Source organism: Triticum aestivum, chromosome 7D, assembly GCF_018294505.1.
Source record: "Triticum aestivum cultivar Chinese Spring chromosome 7D, IWGSC CS RefSeq v2.1, whole genome shotgun sequence".
NCBI lineage: Eukaryota > Viridiplantae > Streptophyta > Magnoliopsida > Poales > Poaceae > Triticum > Triticum aestivum.
Window position 1 is genome coordinate 640,393,915 of NC_057814.1, and position 24,159 is coordinate 640,418,073.

Sequence of the window (24,159 nt, forward strand, 5' to 3'; positions counted from 1 at the left end):
ATAGCAAGGGAAGGTCCCAAGTCACTGGAAGTGAAACACTCCCAATTTCTTCTTCTCCGCCTGACAGTACACAAAGCACGAGAAGCAAGATGGTTCCATACGCCGGCGGCAGAAAGTGGAGGCGGATACCTGGGATACCCAGGATGACCTTCTGTCGGAGTCGATCAAGAAGATCAAGAGCTTCCTGCCGAGGCCGGTCTCCAGCATGCGTCTGAATCAATGTTTTAAATAACGGGCTATTGCCAAATAGCGGCGGACCTCAAAATCAGCTATAGCGGGCTATAGCAGGCTATAGCAGGCTATAGCGGGCTATTTGTACATGGGACCATTTAGCGGCACCCTAGTGAAAAGGCTATATAGCGGAGCTATAGCCGGCTATTTAAAACATTGGTCTGAATACGGACGCGGGCAGCCCGGATCCTGCCGCGAAGAGCAATGGCGGCTCATTCCTCGACGGGTTCAAGTCCGTGGTGCGGAGGAGCTTTGCGGACTCGGAGAACAATGGGCGGGGTCTCCATGTGGTCGAGCTCCAAGTGGACATTCAACCACGAGGATGAAAGCTGCCCTAGACTGAGTTTTAGTCTCCTTGCCGGCGCAACACTAGTTCTACTGCTGCAAACTCCATTTGTGATCACTCATGTCATCCACGCATGTGATCTGAGTTGAGAGGGGAATGGAAGAGGTGGCTTGGTTTGCCATCATCTTCTGCCACCTCAATCCTTGTTCCTCATACTGATGACCATCACATTGACCACCCCTCTTTTCCGCCCAGCTGCCTTTTCTCATGTGGCTTCTGCTGCTAATTCTTCATTCGTCCTGTATAATTGTATATCGCATTATATACGGAGTAAAATGCATTGTTCAACTTTGTTACCACGCTTGTCTGCTTTGTTTATTTGGTTTGGTCGTTGTATTCAGGGAAGTGCAAAAATACAGGAAGTTGTAATTTTGCTACAGTTCAGAGTGACAGCAATATGTATGCACAACAGCAGCAGTTACTAAGATCAACCATGGTGCACAAGACTATGGAGCTTTCCTGCCTGTTGTACTCTGAAACAACGGACTCCGACTCCACGCGCTGTTATGCCGACAACCCTTACACCTCCGCTGCCAATTTGATCGGCTGCTTCCATACACGGGCGGTTCCTGACCATTGATAACAAGTGGTTAGTAAGCAGTACGTATGCCACTGGCAGATCGTTTCAGGCTTTCAGCGTAACTGATGCAGATGGGCAAAAACAAGATTTCAAATGGTCACCATTGGATGCCTTTTCCCCTTGAGATTACGTGTTGTGCCTGATGCTGAAGAAGAAAGCTTTGAAGAATCATCATGGTTGCAACTACCCGTGGAAAAGATGGCAAAAGGGCTTTTGCAGGCAGCAGAAGCAAAACGCCTTGTGTTTGCAGGTTGAAAACTCTGCTCTGCAGATGCACAAGTCCATCTGGTGAACTCATATTGTTATATCGAAATAAACCATCAATATATTCAGTAGTCAGTACCGAGGCAGCACAAGATTTGTTGATTTTTTTTTTCCCATGACATGGTGCAGCAAGAAAATATACTCGTATGAGTGAATTTGTTGTGCAGAGGACCTATAAGACAATGGGAAAAATTGTCTTCATCCTGAGAGATAGTTTAACAGAAAACCCAAGATATATATTGCTATGTAAGGCACTCCATTCTGAAGCATATACAACAAAATATATAATCTATTAACTCGGTAAGATAACATCTGGGTTCATGTAATTCCAAAACGGCAAAAAGGAACCTTGTAAATCCTTTCTTTTTTCCTTTTGGTGCGAACATTAAAACCTTGGCCCCAAATCCCATCTCACTAGTATTGCAAGGAGAGAATCTTCGATCTCAGGAGCCATGAACAACAAAACTCGCAAGTTGGAGCTGGCGAAGGCCTCCACCTCCACGTACTCTGCCCTGCCATCTATATAAAACTAACGAAACAAAAAAAAAAGTGAACAAAACATACATGCTCACAATTTGTCATGGTTGTGTATATTTTTTAGTGAATTCTGTTTTCTTTCTCTAATTTGTCACATAATAAGTTTAACTTTTTTCCCCAACAAGTTTCCAACAACTTGTCATGATTTTTCCTTACTGTATAGAACATTTTCCATCAAAATTGTGTTCTGCAGCAACAGCACACATCAACGAATGCTCCCAAGCAAGGCCAGGGCGAGACCGATGCTGCGGACGTCTCCACCTCCAAAGGTATGAACGTGCCGACTGATTTAGCTAGGCTCAACGATTTCCAATGGCACATTAACGCGTGTGCTTGCGCAGCACCAACTGAGATCATCCAGTTGGACGATGACGATAAGGTCGACCCTCCCAACCCGGAGGCTAACACGGGACTGGCGACCAACGTCGACGTGGTCATGCAGGAGGCCTCTCCTTGCCGAGTGGAGCGCGTTTCACCCTCCAAGGCTGCTGCAAGGCGTATCGGACCGAGTCCTCTGGCCCAGGGCAGCTTTGCACCCGTGAGCACCATGATTCCGACTCCAAGGCTTGCGCCCGCACTGCCGTTGACCTCCGTCACCGCCTACCCCCTATACCATGTCCCAGAAGACCAAGTGGGGGCGAGCAAGGAAGCCCGCATCTAGGTGAAGTTGATGTGTGAGCAGAGCAGCTAAAGGATGCGCATGACACCAGCGAGGCGCTGCAGACCAACGTCCGAGTAAGTACTATTGTGAGTATGATTTCTGAATTTTTTGTTGTTTCTTCTTCATGCTCCGAATGGTAGATAATATTCATGTCAGTGGGTTTGCGCGGGGCACACCCACCTGATGTTTTCTTTCCAGTGGGGGCACACTGAGTGCACCCACTGGGTGTAGTCCTCGAGGGTCCTGTTGGCTAGAAGCAGTCGGCGGGAGTCTTAGAACTTTAGTTTTCTTGTATTACCCCTCCACTAGGGTTTAGCCAGGGCGTTTCCGAGTGTTTTTGGTTCCAGTGGGGGCACGCTGAGTGCACCCACTGGGTGTAGTCCCTGAGGTTGTCGTCAACTGGAAGTAGTCGGCAGGAACCTTAGAGTTTTTAGTGTCTTTACCCGAAGGCCGATTGCCAAATTGTTTTTTTAGCTCATAAACATGAGTCACTTTCTAGTGGGGGCACGCTAAGTGCACCCACTGGGTGTAGTCCCCGAGATAGCCGCTGATTGCAGGCAATCGGTGGTGGTCTTTAGAACTTTGTTGGCAGTGAGGCACTCGGAGTGCGTCGTCACCCTCGGCTGGCCGAGTGGGTCATCTCATGATATGAAGGTCAGAGCGTTGTTGTCCTCGATATCCTTCATTGCCGACTCGGTGGCCGACCAAGTGATCAAAGAACAGAGTGTTGTTGTCCTCGATCTTCTTCATTGCGGAATCAAGCAATCCTGTATTTGAGGGCTTTGACATGTGTCTTTGCTTACTTCCCCTGACTGACCATTTTCTTATCTTGTAACAGATCTAGGGCCTGCGAGCTGGGATCACACTACACCACCTTGGAGAAGGAAGTGATATCACTTCGGGTGGATCTAGACGCCGAGAAGCACAAGAGTGCCCAACTGGACAAGGAGAAGAGAATCCTGGGAGGTTAGTTATTTTCTCCGACTGGTCATCGCATTTTGTTTTCTCTCTTGATCCGAGTCGATTCGTCTCGACAGATGTTCGTAGCGAGAACACACTTGTAAAGAGGCTCAGAACTTCTATTTCTGTAGAAACCATGAAGCAGGGACGCCAACTTGGCGCTGGCGCAGAAGGAGGCCAGGAGCAAGACTAAGGCCGCCGAGGAGAAGTTGGCGTCAGTCGGCAAGGTTGAGGAGGAGATCAATACTCTCAAGGCCGTTGTTTAAGTGGCGAAAGGTGAAGCCTCTGAGTGGGAGAAGAAGTGCAAGGACCAGGCCGGAGTCTTCGAGCAGGAGAAGAAGACCTTGGAGGAGAACACTACTAGGAAAAGGCCTGCTAGTGGCGCACCTGTTTTGCCTACTAATGACGCACTACACGTCTTGCTAAAGAATTGTAGACCTTGGAGGAGAACACTACTAGGAAAAGACCTTGAGTGGATGTCACTCTAAAGAATTTATCAAAGAGGTTATACGTCTTGCTAAATATCCGGTGGAACTGTACTGTAGGAAAGCACAAAAATTCAGACAATAAAACCTAATACAATCCTGTAGGACACTGGTCACATCATACAACAACTACAAGCCAATTCTGCCCACAACAGGCACAGACATTTGCAGCTTATTGGTGAAACAAAACAAACATCTGCAGCTACAGCTGCACGGTCATGAAAAATACATTATACAATGCGGAATGCAGATAAAGCGGCCTCTTCCACCAAATTGTGCATCTAGTCGGATGCATCATAAATACAGTCAGGTACACTTCATCTTGTGCACAATATTCTGCTGCATGGCATCGATACAACTGAAGAAAGCAACCCGCCAGATCTTGCACAAAAACAATGCTCCAAACCATACCCAGAAACCAAATACAATTCCAGCAATCACCGAGTAGTACAGCCAGAGTGTTTCCAGTTCATGGTGATATTCCTTTGCCCCATCCATCGGTGGTGTACCACTCGAATTATTTGTGCATGATCTTAAGGGGGGACCACAGAGTCCCAGATTATTGTCGTAGATCGATGGGTCATCGAGTGTTTGGAGCTGACTGCCTGTAGGTATCTCTCCTGACAGAAGGTTGTTGGAGAGATTGAAAGTGGTGAGGGACATCAGGTTTGAGACACTAGGAGGAATATGGCCTGATAGTTTGTTCCAAGAGAGGTCAAGGGATTCTAATAAATTTAGATTGCCAATATCCTTGGGGATACTACCAGACACATTATTTCGAGAAATATTTAGTAACCGCATGCCTCTGAGACTTGTCAGCTCTGAAGGGATCTCACCAGATAGAGAATTACCAGAGAGATCAATACCTGTCAGAAATGCATATCTTCCCTCAAAAGTGTACTCCCGTCCCTTCCAAATTATGGCCATGCTTCCATTGTAAAAATACCACTGAGGTATGTCAATTGTTACAAACGGTTGCATCACAAATGTCTGTTTCATCAAGGACAAGTTGTTGAAACTTTCTGGTATGGAACCTATAAAATTATTTTCAGCAAGATCAAGCAGTTGGAGATGAGGGAGTTGTGACAGCTGCCAGGGAATACTTCCGAAGAACATGTTTGTTCGCAGGCTGAGAATCCTCAAAGAAAGATTGATTTCCCCTATCCACAGAGGAATTACACCAGAAATTTTATTGTTCCCGAGATCCAAAACAACTAGGCTTTTTAAGTTCTTCAACACCGCTGGAAAGCAACCTGTGAAGTTGTTGCCTGACAAGTGCAGTGACCTTAGTGAAGAGTTGTTGAAAGTTGAGGTTGGAACTTCCCCAGCAAAAGCATTGCCTGACAAATCCAAGGTTTGTAAATCTTTCAAATTCCACAAGCAAGCAGGAAAATCTCCAAACAGCTCATTGTTTGATAGATCCAAGAGCATCAGAAGCGTTAACCCACAAAACACAGACCTTGATTCTCCCGAGAAGTTGCTATTGTCTGTACTATTGGCAACCTTAACTGGCAACTGCCTGCTGTCACAATGAGGAATGATACCTGTAAACTTGTTGCCAGACAAGTCGAGAGCAACAAGATTTATGAGCAAGGAGATAGTTTTAGGAAGCTCACCCTTTAGTTGGTTGGAGCTAACGCCAAGGAATTTCAAAGATGTTGCGTTACCAATATCTGATGGCATATTTCCAGTAAGGCGATTTTTGGACAAAAACAATGCTTGCAAGTTTCGCATGCTCCCCTATCCCGACTGGGATGCTTCCAGTTAGCAAGTTTTCAGATACATCAAAATAGATGAGCTCCTTGCACTTGCTGATATGCGATGGGATGCTTCCAGTTAACAAGTTTCTGGATACACCAAAAACTTTGAGCTTCTTGCACTTGCTGATATGCGATGGGCTTCTTCCAGTAAACAAGTTTCTGGATACATCAAAATACTCGAGCTTGGTCCAGTTTGTGAACATCTCTGTCGGGATGGTACCATTAATATTATTTCCAGCCAATGAAAAAATCATCAATGTTTTTATCCTGGCAAAACATGGTGGCATACTTCCATGTAACTGATTCTCCTGCAGCTCGAGATGCTTAAGACTAGTAAGGTTCCCCAGCTCAGGTGGAAGAGTAGAAACCAAACTAGTGTTTCTGATTTTGAGCACCTGTAGCAACTGAAGCTGCCCCAGTGAGGTTGGGATCGAACCACCAAGTGGGTTCCTGCCCAGTGAAAGGTTTCGCAACCCAGATATCATCCCCAGCTCGGGTGGGATTCCTCCTGTCAGATTATTTCTCCCGAGATATAGTGCCTCGAGGTTTTGGAGCCTTGAGAATGAGCGAGGTATGGATCCATAGAAACCATTAATGGACAGATTTAGATACCTCAACCGTGGGGCCATCTCCGGCAGTGAATCTGGTAATGGACCTGAGAAGGCGTTACCCGATAGATCGAGGGATTTCATCCTCAAATTGGTGCAGTTGAGGATGAATGGTGGGAAGGTACCACTGAGATCATTATTAGCTAGAGACAACATGTTCAAACTGGACATAGGTGAGAACTTGCTGTATTCCAGGTTAGTCAAGTGGTTATTTGCCAGATTAAACTTGACAAGCATTGGTAGGTTGCTGAGTTGGTAGGGGATGGCACCAGCAAGATTGTTGCTGCTCAAGTCCAGATAAGTGAGCGTTAGCAACTTGGATATGTTTGCTGGGATGGCGCCAACAAGATTGTTGTTGTTGAGTTTGATCTTGGTGAGGTTCAAGAACGCCGGCGAATACAAGTAATCGAGCGTACCGTTGAGTCCAGCGTTGGGAAGGCTGAGTTCCATAACATGCCCGGCAGTGTCACAGGAGACGCCAAACCAAGAGCAGGTGGAATTCGCAGTCGACCATGAGGACAGCGAGTTAGCGCCAACCAAAGTCGACTTCCACCAGAGAAGTGCTTCTGCTTCTGGGTTGGCCGCCTTGGCTGTGCATACTAGCAGGAGAAGTGAGATATGGACGAGTTTTTTCAGGGGCGCCATTGAAGTGTTGGGTAAGAAAATGGCGAGCTGCAGAGCATTTCCTTAGTTTACAAGTAGCTAGAGTTCACATAGATGAAAGAGATTGGTGTAGAAAACGCGAATAATATCTTGGGTATCTTAATTCTCAGCCTCACAGGGAAGTGACTACTAGTCCCTGCTGGGTGATAAGGTGATGACTGATGACGATGTGTGTGGCTGTGGCTGTCCGTTAACACAAGTGTAAGTGTACACCACCCAAAACAGCCAGTCCGATGCACGTCTCTTCAGAAAAGTCTGGACCACAGAATGATCGCTCTTGTGGCCAAGACATCTGTTCCGATTACGCAAATATTACTCCCTCCGTTCCTTTACATTAGGTGCATTTGTTTTTTGATAAAATTCCACAATGTAAGATGCATTTGTTATACTTTCACTTGAGGCCTCCGCTTCCATGTCGCTCCGTGGGGCGACACCAGGAGACCCAAACCCTAGCGCCAGATCTGCTCCTGCCTCAACCCCCGCCGCCGGCGGCGGCGAAGGCCTGCGCCGGAACCGGAGCACGCATCCTCCCTCAATCCAAGCTCCTGGGCACCACCTCGTCCACCTCCACTTGCTGCCAGATATGCAGGGGCGAGGCCAAGCTGGTCCGGTTGCCTGCGACCTGTGATGTGGCCACCGCCCTGGTGGTCTCCATCGCCATGCAGCCGTCCAAGTGCGCGGTGCCTCACCCTCAGCCGCTTGCTGCGTCCGTTTTGAATTTCTTGGGACATATCCGGGTGAAAACGTAGTCTTCGACGGTAGCCTGAGCCGGTGATGGTGAGTCGGTGACGCCCTTGGTGTTGTTTCCTTCATGAAGGCATCATTGACAATGTGGAGTTTTGGCGGCGTGGCGCAGCGGGATCTCGTCGACGGATGTGTGATGATTGACGCGTGTACGAAGGTGGCGTTGTCTGGCGCCGTGGTGGCGTCGACGGCAGACCTGACAGTCAGTGCGTCAGTACCTAATCTGTAGATGGATCGGTGAAAGATGGTGGCGGCGGCCTCTAAGAGTATGCCAGACCGGTGAGTGCCTCGCGGCTTGGTTGGGCCCTTCGGATTTAGATGTTAGGCCTTGATGGGAGGTCTGTTTGGCATCGTCCAGATGCAGAGGCCGGGGGTCATCCTCCTTTTGAAAAAAAAATAGTGCTGGAAGGAGAAGAATGACATGGAGGGCTCCGGTTCAGGGTCACATAAAGATAATGGTGGACATAGCAGTCTCACGAAATGGCAGGAACGAACTCGGTCTCTTTCAGGGAGCTTCGGTTGTTATAATTCAGGATTTGGTCCATCCAGAAACTCTAGAGGCAATTGCCTTCAACGAAGCACTTGTATTAGCGGCTCATTTATATACCCTGAAGGTTCATGTTGCTACTGATTGTTTGTGAACGGTGAATCATTTGAAGGGACCATATATGGGAGCAAGCTCTGGTGTCATTGATGGTATCAAGGAGAAGATGAAAGATTTTGAAGGAGTACATGTTGAGCTGAGCATGAAAAGAGAGAGATGAATTGGGAGGCTCATAATCTTGCAAAAGCTTCTATAACTCTAGATTTGGGTCGCCAACTTTGGCTTTTGAAGCCACCTGATTTCGTTTGTATCGAACTTTTTGTGTAGATTGAATAAAATAGTGTTACACCCCTCCAAAAAAAACATAACAAAACAGAGGCCATATAATGCAGCCCGATATTAAAACAGAGACAGGCTCTGGTGAGAGGCGATGCTGGACACACAGGGTCACGAGGGACACAGGTGAGACATAACTAAATCTCATCTAGATGAGGTTTAGCAAATCGGAAAAGAAATAGAGTCTGAGAATGGCGTTTTGAAGGCCGAGCTCCATGGAGGCCTTTATTTTCGAAAAATTCAAATTCAAATTTTAATGTTTCAAAAAATTCTGAAAAAAATATGCGTATATGTAAGGATGTAACCCACATGTGTGTAAAATTTTATGATGCAATCCATTGAAATGTGACTTGTACAAAAAAGATAAATTCATGACCAGGGAGGATAAATAGTATCATGTGTTAAACAGCCCCAGATTTGTCTTTTTTACACAGCCCTCATTTCAAGGTATTTTTCCCTAAAAATTTACACATATGTGTGTTATGCCTTCATGTATATCTGTACTTTTTTCAGATTTTTTTGAAATGTAAAAATATGAATTTCGATGAATTTTGAATTTTGAATTTAGAGGCCTCCAGTAAGCTTGGTCACCAAAAGCAATTTCCGAGTCTAAGATATCCAATATAACAGTATAGTTATATGCATGCAAATAAAGCTCCACCGTTTAATCGGTCCAATCTAGAGTAATGGTCATGCATGCATGCATGCAAGATGCAAGAATAAGATCACGCATCACAAGCCGTGCATAGCAAAGGGTTTGAGGAACCATTCTCTGATAAAGGAACCAAGAACAATGCCGTGCCACATATAGAGAAGCTCCAGAACTAAAAGAGAAGGAAAATTCAATCCTGAGACAAGTTGTGTCTGAGTAACCTCTCTAACCTAGAGTATAAGACAAGCATGCATGTAAGATAGACCGACCACCGCCGCTAGTCATGCATAGCATAGCTTAGCTTCTCCTCATGCCAGTCCACCACCCGAACATGGCTTGTTTATCTTCCCAAATTTCATAGAGCGACGGGTTCGTGTCCTGGTCGAGACTCTCGTCCATGCGGCGGAGGTACTGGTGCTTGAACACCGCAGGGTTGCCGGCGAAGCACTCGCGCAGCGCCGCCGTAGCGTTGACCTACGCCTCCACGTCCACCACGCGCTTGTCGACCAACACGTCGGGGATTAACGCTTCGGGATCGGAGCGACCACGGCACTCGTCCATGGCCTTGTTGAAGTCGTCGAAGCACCAACCGTTGATCACGTGATGGATGACGATCCACTTGTCGCTGCTCGCGGCGCACCCCAACCCCAAGCCCGGCCGGCTGGCTTATAACTAGCTAGGGTTAACAACGAGATCGGTCGATTGATCAATCGATATCTGGCTTTATAAATAGCTAACGCATATAGGTTTGTGTTCTTTTCTTTTCTTGTTCCAAATCCGTGTCAACACGCTCAAAAAAATAAATTGTGTCAACCTCGATCACGCTCGGTCTCCATCGCACCGTCGATCCCAATAACACGCAACGCATATTCCCGGGACATCATTTTTCTGACCCGTATCGGTAGCTAGCTCTTTTTTGATTCCAACAAGATCTATATTTTTTGAAAAGAGGCGCTTTATTATTACTTAAAAGATTTAAGTATTACACCCAGCCTCTGCATAACTAAGATGCACACAGCCAAAAATGATCCTCTCACATAAAATAAAAATAAAAGGCGAATTACAACGAAACATGTAGAGTCCGTATAACGCCTAAGGTGGAGGGGGGCCAATCCTTAGATCATGCTGCCACCCATGTTGGGTAAAAGTATCCCTCGTCGTAGCCTCCAATCGTGTACACACCTCTGTAAACATACCTCGATTCTCCACGCGTTGTAGAGAGGACCATAAAAAAGTCCCAGTACATCTATAGATAACCTGCAACAGAGAAGTACTTTTATCGTTAAAAACCTTATCATTTTTACATAGCAAAAGCGACCAAATAACGGCAAGCGCTCCCACCCTGAGAAGAGTTCTAAACCTGTGATCAATCCCATGTAACCAGTTGCCAAATACATTAGCAATACTACAGGGAGGATACAAGCCAGAAGCTATTTGGATGACTGATCATATAGAACGAGCCAATTTGCATTGGAAGAATAAATGTTTTATTGTCTTCTCATGGTGACAAAAGACACATTGCGGGCTTCCATGCCAATTCCTCTTAATAAGGTTAGTCAAGATACCATGCAAAGATCTTATTCTTAAGAGGTATCTTCATCTTCCAGATCTTCTTGTTATTAACAACTGGCACATTAGACTGGATTAACACTCTATACATAGAATCCACTGAGAATTGTCCATTCCCATGGAGGTTCCATCAAAATACATCAGACCCATGTGACAATTACACCGTGGACAACCGTTGGAGCAGGATGTTCCACGATTGGAGTCTGGGTCCAATTAACTCTCTTCTGAACGTCACATTTGGCGGAAATGATTCCATTACCGTGGCGATAGTATCACCTTTGTGGCGCACAATGTTGTATAGAGCCGGATATTGTTCCTGGAGTGTGGCATTTCTTAGCCACTTGTCCTCCCAGAATCTAATTTCCGAGCCGTCCTTAATCCAGAAGGATCCATAGCAGAAGAAATATTTCTTTGTAGCCATTAGACCCGCCCAAAAGTGGGAATCCCAGGCTTCCAATACACTTGGAATACCGCCTTAGAACCCACATATTTCCTTTATAGGAGGGTTTGCCATACACCATATTCCGTTAGTAATTTAAACAACCATTTGCCGAGGAGGGCCCTATTCTTAACCTCAAGGTCATGAATGCCCAACCCGCCTTGGTCTCTGGGACGACAAACCACACTCCATTTAGCCAGTCGATATTTCTTTCTCTCGCTATCTCCTTGCCAAAAGAATCTTGATCGGAAGTAATCCAATCTATGTAAAACTCTTTTCGGTAACTGGAAGAAGAAAATCATATATAGTACTATATTACTAAGTACTGAATTTATGAGGACCAATCTGCCACGCAGAGACAGCAGTTTACCTTTCCAACTATTAAGACTTTTTTGCAGTCTCTCCTCGACGTGTTTCCATTCAACATTTGTGAGTCTCTGATAATGTATCGGTATCCCCAAATATGTGATCGGAAACTGACCCAACCCGCATCCGAACAGTTCAGCGTATAGGTGGGCCTCGTCTTGAGCCTCGCCAAAGCAAAACAATTCACTTTTATGAAAATTGATCTTAAGATCCGAGAGTTGCTCGAATGCTGATAAAATCAGTTTCAGATTTTTCGCTTTCTCGAGGTCATGATCCATGAAGAGAATCGTATCATCGGCATATTGAAGTATAAAGAGACCACCATCAACTAGATGATTTACTATCCCATCAATTTGGCCATCAACCTTGGCACGCTCAATCATGACCGCTAGCATATCCGCCACTATATTGAATAGCATGGGCGATACCGAGTCACCTTGTGGCAATCCCTTCTTCATTTGGAAATAGTGTCCAATGTCATCATTGACCTTAATGGCAACACTACCTCCAGAAACGAAGCTGTGGATCATAGCGCGCCACTCTGCAGAAAATCCTTTCATTCTGAGAGTCTGTTGAAGAAAAGGCCACTTGACTTTGTCATAAGCCTTTTCAAAGTCGATTTTGAGTACCACCCCATTTAACTTTTTCTAGTGTAATTCATGGACTGTTTCATGAAGGATAACAACTCCATCTAGGATGTGTCTGCCTTGCATAAAAGCCGTCTGTGAAGGCCGAACCACATGTTCAGCAACCAAATTTAGCCTAATAGTCGCAACCTTCGTGAATATTTTAAAACTAACATTAAGGAGGCAAATAGGTCTATATTGTTGTATCCGTTCAGCCTCATTAACCTTAGGTAATAAAATAATCTCACCGAAGTTTAAGCGAAACAATTCTAGTTGGCCAGCATGTAGGTCGGTAAACAAAGTAGGAGATCCGGTTTGATGACTTCCCAGAATTTCTGATAGAACTCAGCGGGAAAACCATCCGGACCCGGGGCTTTGTTATGCTCCATTAGGAATACCGCCTTTCTAACTTCCTCCTCGGAGTATGGGGCTGTTAGAAGGTTGTTTTCCTCATCAGAGACCTGTGCGACGTCATTTGTTCGGGTCTCATCCATCGAGAAGTTTCCTTCCTCTGGGGCTCTGAACAGATTTTTATAATAATTAGTGATATAAGATTTAAGTTGCTCATGCCCCTCAATCACTCCCTCATCCTGTTGTAGGGAACGAATAACTTTCTTCCGGTGTCTGCCACTCGCGACTCCATGGAAATATCTAGTATTCGAATCACCTTTCAGGATAAACTGAGAGTTAGAATGTTGGTATCATTTGAGTTCCTCTTTCACGCAACATGTTAGCTATCTGTGCATTCAAATGATTCTTGATCTCGATTTCATGCTCAGATAGAGGTCTAACCTCTGCCAAAACATGATCTATATAGAAGCAAAATAAGTGAATCTACGCTCTAATATATGTCTGTGTACATCCGTATGTAGTCCGCATTGAAATATTTAAAAGGGGTTTATATTTAGAAACGGAGGGAGTATAATATTTTCAATAGACACGATTTTTATGGATACTTCTAGGCGTCTGCCGACTGGTCGGTCGTCACAGGCGGTGTTCGATCAAGCCATCCAGCCGCATTGGATGCGTTCGCCTTCTCGCATCTGCGCTGTCTCTCGTCACCACGCCGCACGCGGGACTTTGTCTGTCACCACGCGGGGCGCAACTCCGGCAAGAGCAGCACCCCCCGTCGTTGACGCACTGACCCAGCTCGCAACACCGGCGAGGTCACCATGCAGTACCCGGCATTGCCGCTTGCAGCATGGCGGCCCTCTAGTCACCATGCCCACCACCGCCACACACAACATCGCCGTCCCAACTGGTTCATAGCAAGCACGCACAGGCTCGCAACACCGCCGGCCACTGCTTGTAGCTCCGGTGGCCGATGATCGCAGCACCATGCACCGCTGCTCGCAGCTCTGATGGCCGACACCCGCAACACCACGCACCATCAGTCGCAACACTTGGCGGCACCGGTCTGGTGTGGACTTTCGTATCACCTGGCAGCACCTACACAAACCCACCTCCTCCCGGCAACACCCTCTACTACTACCCTCTACGGTGCTCCTCGCCACCGTCCCCCTTGCAGTCATGACTGGCAGCACAACGTGGGGTGTCCCCTTTGCAACACCGCTGACTCCTTGCAGCACTACCGCACCCTATTGTTGAAGCACCCAGGATGATCTTGAGTTAATTGGTTGATAAAATTGTGTATCGCCTCCGTACTTGGAGGGTGTCCATTATGGCGAAGGCTTATCGGCTCACCTTGGTCAAGTTGTCGGTCTGAGCCACCATTCCCCTCTACCAGCTGGTGGACCTAGGCTTGAACTAGAAACCTTTAAGAAGATCACAAAAATCCATCATGGTTTCTGCTATGTGGGTAGGGCGGCCACTGCAACACTAACTTGCCCCTCCGCTTGGGGGGCTTAGGTGGTTTGGACCTTGGCAAGGCATCGACCAGCCTCAAGGTCCACTAATTGTGGAGGATGCACATTGAACCCATCCACCCCTGGAGCGGTCTAGATCGACAATGTTCCCATGATGAACGTGAGGTGTTCCCCACATCTACCAATATGGTGGTTGGCAACAGAGCATTTTCTTTTTCTGGGAGGAACGGTGGCTTGACAATCTCCTCATTTTTGAGTTTCCGCCTGAGCCACTGCTTCTAGTCTCATGGTCCACTAGGAAGCGGTATACTGTTAGAGTTGACCGTCATTGGATCTTGGACATTATAGAATCCAACCTAGAAGTCGTGGGTTCCTCTAAGGGTCAAGTTCTTCGCGTTGTTGGCATGTTAAGACTGATGATGAACTGCTGAGCGGCTAGCGGAAAGGGGCCTGCAGGATATGCCTAACTGTGTTTTCTGGTACTAGTTAGAGGAGACCATGACACATCTCATCACTAGGTTCTCATTTTTACGACGCACTGGCAACATGTGCTCTCATGGATATGATAGACGACAAACCCTGCTGCAAGAGAGGACTTCGTGCGACGGTAGGAAACATGCATTGGAAGCATCGCAACGCTCTCATGTTTGATGATGCTTAGGTCAGACTATCTAGACTCCTCGACAAGATAAGGATGAGAGAGTGGAAACGGGAGGTCTAGTTGCGTTGCTACCTGATGGGACCATGTCTAAGATTTAGGAGGTGTTTGTTTCGATGAGTGGTAATGTAAACGTAAAGGGGAACTGATTACACACTGTAACAACACTGGACAAACCCCATTATGTTTGGTTCTAAAGTGTAAAGGAAACACGTACATCCTTGATCTGCAGGAGGAGGTTGTCGGAGGAGGAATAGATTGATCTCGGAGTAAATTGCATAAAACCACCACTTTGAGGGCTAGGTTTGCGAAAATCACTAGGATACAGTTTCTCTGCAGAAGGCACCACCTCTTGCGTAATTCTTTTGCAAAAACCACTGATCGGCGGATCTGGGTCGTTTAAGAGCGTTTATGACAAATGGGTCCCGTTTTCTGCTTACGTGGCATAATTGTTTAGGTTTAATGCAAAAAAAGCCCTCCTACATTCTCCCCGCTACATCTCAGGCCCTCCAACCACGCCCTCGCTCCATCCGCAGCCGGGAGACGAGCTCAGCGCCGCCCCTCCCTCCCCGGGCCGCCGCCGTCGTGCCCCCCCCCAACACCCACGAGAGCTCGTTCCCGATTTTGAGCAGGCCGGAGACCAGGGGCAAGGTGGCGTTGAGCGCGACCCCGCCTGTGAGGATGGTGGTCGCGGCTGTCGCGGCGAGGGAGGAGACGGCGTTGAAGGCGAGGACGACGCGCATGACGACGGTGAGCTGATGGCCGCGGCCGCCGCGGGGCGGGTCGACGAACGAGATGGAAGGAGCGCTGGCAGGGCAGGGGAGGAAGTGCCCCCCACGCCGCGGCCGTCTCGGTCGTCAAGCGCGGCGCGCGAGCGGCTGAGGGACGATGGTGACTGGGGCGACGACGAGACATGGTGGACCGTGAGGCGGGAGAGGAGGCGGCGCCGGTGGAGGAGGTCGACGTGGGCGACGATGGTGTTGCAGGCGTCCAGGAGAGCGACGCCGGCGTCGAGGTGCGCAGCGACGGCGACGGTGTCCTTCCCGTCCCCGGGCCCGGCGGCGAGCGCGGGCACGGCGTCCGCAAGGGTGGTCGCGAGGAGGCTGGCCAGACACGCGAGAAGGCCGGCCAGGCGCGCGAGGAGGACGGTGGCCCTGATCCAGATCCTCGCCGGGGAGTTGTGGTCCACCGCGGAGGAGGAGCGCTGGGTGTAATTGCGTTTTTCAATTTTGACTTAGGGGTGTCTATGTAAAATTGTAGGGCCTAGTTTGTAATTTTAGATTGAAAACCATCCGGCACAAAAAGTTACGCCACGTAGGCAGAAAACGGCCCCATCTGTCATAAACGCTCTTAAACGACCCAGATCCACCGATAAGTGGTTTTTACAAAAGAATTACGCAAGACGTGGTGCCTTCTGCGGAGAAACTATATCCTAGTGATTTTCGCAAACCTAGCCCTCAAAGTGGTGGTTTTATGCAATTTACTCATTGATCTGGAGATGGGCCTTGCTCCTCCTCGACGGCGGCTTCAGCGGTCCATCCTCGTCGGCGGAGATGGCTGGCCTGGTCGTTCCCCGACGACTGGATCAGGAGGAGAGGACCGTGGGGAGGCACCGGCGCAGGACTCGAAGCGGGTCAACGGGAGGTGGCGAAGCTGGACTCGAAGCGGGTCGACTGTGGGTGGCGGCGCTCGACTCGAAGGGAGGCAGCGGCGGCGGTGCAGACAAATCAAGGGGAGGAGGGAGTCACAGGGGAGAAGGACAGCTTGGGGTGAGGAGCGCTCGAGGGTGGGAAGGAATCTTTTACCGGTAGGGGGTATCAACCCATCGCTTGCCTGGAACTGATTACGGAGGGACCTGATTACATAGGGTTGTCACTAAATGCACGTAACGGTATCCGTTTACAACATAAACAGGTGACGGACGAAATTTGCTGAAACAAACACCTCCTTAGTGGTGTCATGTTGTATCATCGGGTCCACCACTCATTTTTTTGCGGGGATCGGCTGCGCCCCTATGTGGGCTTGTACTGAATTTTACTTCAGCATACATCAAGCGGAAGCAAGGCTTTTGTGTTTTTTTTAATGCAACTCCTTTTTGTTCAGTCGGAAACTGATGAAAATCATTTGGAGTCAAATTAGGAATAAATACCTACTAAAGGTTGCATATATTATGTGACGAGACATGCCTATTTTTGCAGGAGACAAAGCTTCATAATTCATAGATCTGAACAAGGATTCTTTTCTGCGGGAAATACTTCCAATCTATTTATCACATATCATGAGAGTACAAATAACAGAAATTACATCCATGGCTACGTCGTGGCACTGGGTCATCAGTCATCACCCCTCCCTCACAGGACACAAGCAAATATTTTTATAGTAGACGGTCAGAAAGTCGTTGTGCTAAGATCTCAAAAGACCATTGCATAAGAACAACAACTGTCATCGACGAAGAGTATGTATATCGAAAGAATCCAATCCATACACAAACAAACAGAGGGTCCAAGGAAGAAAAACACTGACCAAATTCCACGAGATCCGTCGGAGGCACACCTTCACACGCCCTCCAACGACGCAAGATGCATTGCTGCGAGCAGGGTTAGGCGAGGAGAACGTTATTCCAATTTCAAGATCTCTGCCGTCACGCTTTCGTGAGCAGGATAGAAACCCAAACAAAGTAAAAAAAACACCTACAAAGGAAGTAGGACTGTGATCCATCAAGCCTCCACGTCCCTAAGAGCATCTCCAGCCGTTGGCCCCCCAGGGGCGTGTAAAATCACCGCCTGGGGGCGAGCCGACGCTAAAAGTCTGTTGGAAATATGCCCTAGAGGCAATAATAAAATGGTTATTATTATATTTCCTTGTTCATGATAATTGTCTATTGTTCATGCTATAACTGTGTTATCCGGAAATCGTAATACATGTGTGAATACATAGACCATAACATGTCCCTACTGAGCCTCTAGTTGACTAGCTCGTTGATCAATAGATGGTTACGGTTTCCTGACCGTGGACATTGGATGTCATTGATAACGGGATCACTTCATTAGGAGAATGATGTGATGGACAAGACCCAATCCTAAGCATAGCACAAGATCGTGTAGTTCGTCTGCTAAAGCTTTTCTAATGTCAAGTATCTTTTCCTTAGACCATGAGATTGTGCAACTCCCGGATACCGTACGAATGATTTGGGTGTGCCAAACGTCACAACATAACTGGGTGGCTATAAAGGTACACTACGGGTACCCTCGAAAGTATATGTTGGGTTGGCACGAATCGAGACTGGGATTTGTCACTCCATATGACGGAGAGGTATCTCTGGGCCCACTCGGTAAGACATCATCGTAATGAGCTCAATGTGACTAAGGGGTTGGTCACGGGATGATGTGTTACAGAACGAGTAAAGAGACTTGCCATAACGAGATTGAACAAGGTATCGGTATACCGACGATCGAATCTCGGGCAAGTGCTATATCGGTAGACAAAGGGAATCGTATACGGGATTGAATGAATCCTTGACATCGTGGTTCATCCGATGAGATCATCGTGGAACATGTGGGAGCCAACATGGGTATCCAGATCCCACTGTTGGTTATTGGCCGGAGAGATGTCTCGGTCATGTCTGCATAGTTCCCGAACCCGTAGGGTCTACACACTTAATGTTCGATGACGCTAGGGTTATAGGGAATAGATGTACGTGGTTACCGAATGTTGTTCGGAGTCTCGGATGAGATCCCGGACGTCACGAGGAGTTCCGGAATGGTCCAGAGGTGAAGATTATATATGGGAAGTCCAGTTTCAGTCACCGGAAAGGTTTCGGGGTTTATCGGTATTGTACCGGGACCACCGAAGGGGTTCCGGGGGTACACCTGCCCCGAAGGACCTAATGGGCTGTAGTTGGGTGGGAACCAGCCCCTTAGTGGGCTGGTGCGCCCCCCAAGGGCCCAAGGCACCTAGGGTTGGAAACCCTAGGGGGCCGATGCCCCCCCCGGGGGCCGGGCGCCCCCCCTTAGTTGGAAACCCTAAGGGGGCTGCCCCCCGGAGGGGCCGCCGCCCCCCCTCTAGATGGATCTAGGGGGCCAGCGCCCCCCTCCCCTTCCCCTATATATAGTGGGGGTTTTGGGGCTGCCAAAGACACGAGTCTCCCTCTCTCTTGGCGCAGCCCTACCCCTCTCACTCCTCGTCTCTCGCAGTGCTTGGCGAAGCCCTGCTGGAGTGCCACGCTCCTCCACCACCACCACGCCGTCGTGCTGCTGCTAGACGGAGTCTTCCCCAACCTCTCCCTCTCCCTTGCTGGATCAAGGCGCGGGAGACGTCACCGGGCTGCACGTGTGTTGAACGCGGAGGCACCGTTGTTCGGTGCTTAGATCGGATTCGGCCGCGATCTGAATCGCTTCGTGTACGACTCCACCGACCGCGTTCTTGCAACGCTTCCGCATCGCGATCTTCAAAGGTATGAAGATGCACTCCCCTCTCGTTGCTAGTAAACTCCATAGATTGATCTTGGTGATGCGTAGAAAATTTTAATTTCTACAACGATCCCCAACAAAGTCGGCGTGGGGGCTTTCGGGTTCCCAGCCGTTGGCCCCAGGGTCGCCCCTAGAAGGCGGTTTTATTTAAGAAAAAGGAATTCGGCTAAAGTTGGGCAAACTGGACAAAGATTCGGCTAAAGTTCGGCGGACATGACATTACATAGCAAAGTTTAGTAAAAAAAAACGGCCGCACCACAACTACGGGCCGAAGAACTCGCCGAGCGCGGCGAAGTCGCCGCCATCCCCGCCATCGTCCTCGTCGTCCTTCTCTTCCTTGACGCGGCCGCCCCTGCTGGACCACTGCCCGCCGTCGCCCTGGCGGACCGGCGGTGGCGGCGCGTCGTCGTCGCTATCGTCGTTGAGGACGACGACGCCTCCCTCGTCGCGGCAACGGCGCCGAGCGGTGAACTGCTCGTAGGCGTGGCACTGGCACTGCAGCTCCGTCCGCGCCCAGTCTTCACGGGCCCACTTCATGGCCGTCGCGTCGTCGAGCTCCTCCTTCACGCCGCCGGCGAGCCTCGGCTCCGTCTTCGGTTTGACGTAGCGGGGAGGAGCCGAGGAGGAGGCGCGGCCGCCGCCCTCGTTGATGACGATGCCGGCGCTGCGGGTGCACCGGCCGAGCGGCGTCTCCGCTGCGGGCTCGGCCTTGACGCCGAACACCACCGGCGAACCGGAGGAGTGAGAAGAGGAGCGGGAAGAGGAGTGGGAGGACGAGGACGAGGAGGAGCCGAACCTCCTGGGCATCCATTGCCCGGCGCTCCGGCAGGACCGGGGCGGCGGCCGCGGCAGGGTATGTCAGCGGCGGGTCGTTGTCGCCCTCGAGGTGTTGCAGAACCTCGTGCAGCGTGTGGCCGGGGGCGCCCCACCACAGGCGGCGCCCCTCACTGTTCTTGACACCCCGACCACCGGCGCCCCGTTGGTGGACGCCAGCTGGCGCTCCTGCCGGTGTTGGAAGTACGCCGCCCATGCGTCGTGGTTGTCGGCGGCGTACTGCGGGAGGGCGCGTTGTTCCTCCGTCAGCGACGCTCGCACGCGGTCGACCTCATCAGCGAAGTAGTCGGCGCGCGGGTTGATGTCGGGCACCGGGGTAATGGGGACGCCACCGGCACTGAGCCTCCACCCGTCCGGCCCTGCGCGCATGTCGGGCGGCGCCGGGATGTTCGCCTCGAAGAGGAGATACGCCTCCCACGCGTGCAGCGAGTGTCGGTCGAAGCCGTTGGCTGCCGCCGCTGGGAATCGCTCGCCCATCGTCGATGCTGGGCTTGGGGGAGAGAGGGGAGGATCGTCGGCGGCGGGTGCACACGGGAAGAGAGAGGCAGAGCACGGCAGGGTGTGGCCAGAGGGGAGGGGAGGCATCGCTTTTATAGCCGGGCGCCGTGTGTACGTGTGGCGGGAGGGGGGCGTCGCCGCGCCGCCCGTGAGGAATCAATGGAAGGCTGACCGGCGGCAGCCTTGGCATTGATTCCCCCGCGAAAAACCGAGTTCGCGCCAAAATCGCTCGCCCTAGCGCTCCCAGGCGTCCCCAGCGCGCCAGGTTCGGCCTGGGTACGCTGGCCCCAATTTCGGCCCAACCCGGCGAAAAACGAGCTCCTGAGGCACTCACGCAGGGATCATGGCTTGGGGAACTAGTCAACTAGCCTGCAACATTCATCTGGCGAGGAAACAAGAGGAAGACTGGGGGAGGGACAGAGCGACGACCAAAGCGAGGTCAGGCGACAGAAGAAGCCCTAGCGGCATGATCGGTCTAGGCCGCGACGTGTATACGTCAATGGGATGGGCCTTATATGATCTGCCGAGGACTAGTGGGCAGCCCAGCCTACACACTAATGATTTGGGGGGGCCGAAATTTTGGCGGCCTGGATATGATAGACGACCACCCCTGGTGCAAGAGAGGACTGTACTGAATTTTATTTCAGTACATCAATCGAAAGACAAGGCTTCTGTGTTTTCTCAAAAAAGAATGCACCTCCTTTTTCTTTGGTACTCCCTCCGTCCGGAAATACTTGTCCTAGAAATGGTTGAAAATGGATGTATCTATAACTAAAATAAGTCTAGATACAACCATTTCTAAGGCAAGTATTTCCGGACGGAGGGAGTAGAAGACAAAGTTTTTGTAGAACACAAAGTTTGACAATTCATTAGATCTAAACAAGGTATTTTTGCCTAAACAAATCAAGGTCTTTTTCCTACCTGAAATACTTCTGATCTATTCATCAAATATCAAGCACTGGGTCATCGCCCCTCCCTCACAGGAGCCAAGAATATCCTATTGCAGTAGAAAGTCAAGAAGTCATTATGCTAAGGCCAGAAAGAAACACCGCACCAGTCATCGATGAAGAGGAGTGTAAGATTGGAAGGATGCAACCTGTAGATAAATGAACGCATGATCCATCGAAGAAAAGCACCGACGAATCCCGTGAGATCAATTGGACGCACACCTCCACACGCCATCTGATGGTGCAAGATGCACCACCCGAAGGAGGGAAGTAGGGGGAGGAGAACCTTATTCCATCTTCAAGGAGCTACCACTTCAAGGAGTTGACACATCTAGACCTCATTTGTGTCCAGCCTCTTTATCCCGAGCAGGACACAAATCCACAACAAACATAAAAAAACAGCTAAAAAAGAAGTAGGGCTAGGATCCATGGAGCCTCCATGGCCCTAATGCCAAAGAGACGAGGCAGATCGGCGCCGGGGCATGCAGAATGCGGGGAAACCCAACGCCTGGGACGTCGACGATCAAAACAAGGTTTACATCAGGGTATTCTCCGGGTGGAGCGGCATTGGGGCTACTGCCTTGTCTCAGAAAACCGCCGTATACAGTAGTAAAATATGGATCACAATTAAAAACAAATATAGATTTCTCGCAAGAAATAAAATTAAAATAAAAACAATATAGAAAAAGTAAAGTCTTTTATTATAGGATGTGTCTAGGTCTTAGTCGACCGTGACTAGCCAAGTCTCAGTCAAGTGATACAGTATATAAGGAGAAAAAAGAAAAAATGAAAATAATTTTTTTTGTATGAATCTCAATGCAATATCAAAGGAATATAGCATCGACTGAGACATAACGAAGTTTAAGTCGATTGAGACTTAGCAAAACTGTTTACTATATAATGCAGCAAAAAAACAAATCTCTGAATAATATAACAATATTAATAGAACTAACGATCGAGCTACGGAATGCATGCAGTATGCCATCGAACGCAAGGAATCACGATATATACGAAGTAGTAGTGATGCAATCTCTAGCTAGCTAGCTTCTCCTCATGCCTCTCCACCACCTGAACTTGCCGACGTCCTCCTGCCAGTCGGGGTCCAGCTGGTCGAGGCCGCTGTCCAGGCGCTTGATGTACTGGTGCTCGAAGTAGTCGGGGTTGCGGCCGAAGCACTCGCGCAGCGCCTTGGTGGCGCCGATGCACGCGACGCGGCGCTTGGCGGCATCGTGATCCCATGGTGTGGGAGACGGGCGTGGTGCAGACGATCAACAAGGGGAGCCTCGTCGTGGTGTTCCCCATGGCCGGCGGCGCTAAATCTGATTGGTGTGTGCTTTAGCTAGGGTTATTAATTAATTAATCTGGCGCTCGATCGATCGGTCGATCGAACTAATTAAATAGCACATGCTGCCGCACGATTGCCCGGCTGGGAGATCCTATCATATTCTTGGGGTACAAGTTGCAGTGATTTATAGTAAATACAGTAGTACTTCTCCATGCATGTAGCCGCACTGGAAGCAGCTCCCCTGACGTACTGCACATGCCTTTGGGGCACTGACGTGTGGGCCTGATTCCCGGCGGGCCCACCTGTCAGTGGCCGAACGGTACCCTGCCGCACGGCAGAGGATCCTCGTCCAGCCGCACTATATATTGCTATCGGCCTAATTTGAAGTCGTAATAGAAACGGACACATGGTCTACACTATGTGACTTTGGCCGTTGCTTTCCGCAAGAATATGTCAGTCAAAATTTATTGAACTGTACCATTATGTAAATGCTTTTGTTTGAAATCGACATAATAACACACACACACACACACACACACACACACACACACACACACACACACACACACACACACACACACACACACACACACACACACACACAAATAGTTAGACCATAAGTCACAGAATTTATGCAGAGTTTTCGAACTGGGCGGAGGCACCTATTGTATCCAACACTATATAATTGCAACTAATATTAAACTCCACACATAATTGGTGATGACATGAATGCTTAAATAGGATCTCCTATGCAAATATTAAGCTGCTGAATTATGATGTAACTACAGAAGCATTAAGCTTTTCGGCAATATAAATGTCTGTGCTCGACAGTAGCATACCCAGATTATTTGAAATTTTGTATATAGTTCTCCTTGTCAAAGTGAATTCTAAAATTTTAAATTATAACTTTTGTACAAAGAGACAATTATTCTCTTTGTGTACCAAATGTGTGCAAACTATTTTGGTTATCTCCTTAAATCTGAAGACTGCCAAATACCTTTTTTAATTATGCTTATCTCCTTAAATCTGAAGACTGCCAACTATCTAATCTACTTTATGTCTGTAGTAAACTGAGATGGTAAAATAATTTCTTAATGGAATCTAATTGCTTGTGAAGAAATCATGTAAAATAATCAAGCACAAGAAATGGTACAAATTTTTTGTCGTTGTTTTTAAAGAATAATTTGTTGATTTACCTGCCCATATGTATGCATGTGTGTAGTTCCACATGAAATTCTCCCTAAACAAAATATATAAAAAAACACCTAAAA

The 24,159-nt window shown here is 48.7% G+C and overlaps 1 protein-coding gene across 1 annotated transcript; it reads right to left on the reverse strand.

Moving 5' to 3' along the window:
- Window positions 1-4,093: 4,093 nt before the first annotated feature.
- LOC123169954 (receptor-like protein 46) lies at window positions 4,094-7,277 on the reverse strand. The gene is made up of 2 exons (XM_044587805.1): window positions 5,732-7,277; window positions 4,094-5,697 (listed from the first exon to the last, which is right to left on the reverse strand). The coding sequence occupies exons 1-2, from the start codon at window positions 7,075-7,077 to the stop codon at window positions 4,371-4,373; spliced, it is 2,673 nt and encodes an 890-aa protein (XP_044443740.1). The 5' UTR covers window positions 7,078-7,277; the 3' UTR covers window positions 4,094-4,370.
- Window positions 7,278-24,159: the final 16,882 nt, after the last annotated feature.

Excerpts from the sequence above, each read along its gene's own strand:
- LOC123169954 (XM_044587805.1), bottom strand. The coding sequence starts at position 7,077 with ATGGCGCCCCTGAAAAAACTCGTCCATATCTCACTTCTCCTGCTAGTA. Across the intron at positions 5,698-5,731 it reads AAATATGCCATCAGATATTG|CTCCAACCAACTAAAGGGTG; the intron begins GTAACGCAACAT and ends CCTTGGCGTTAG.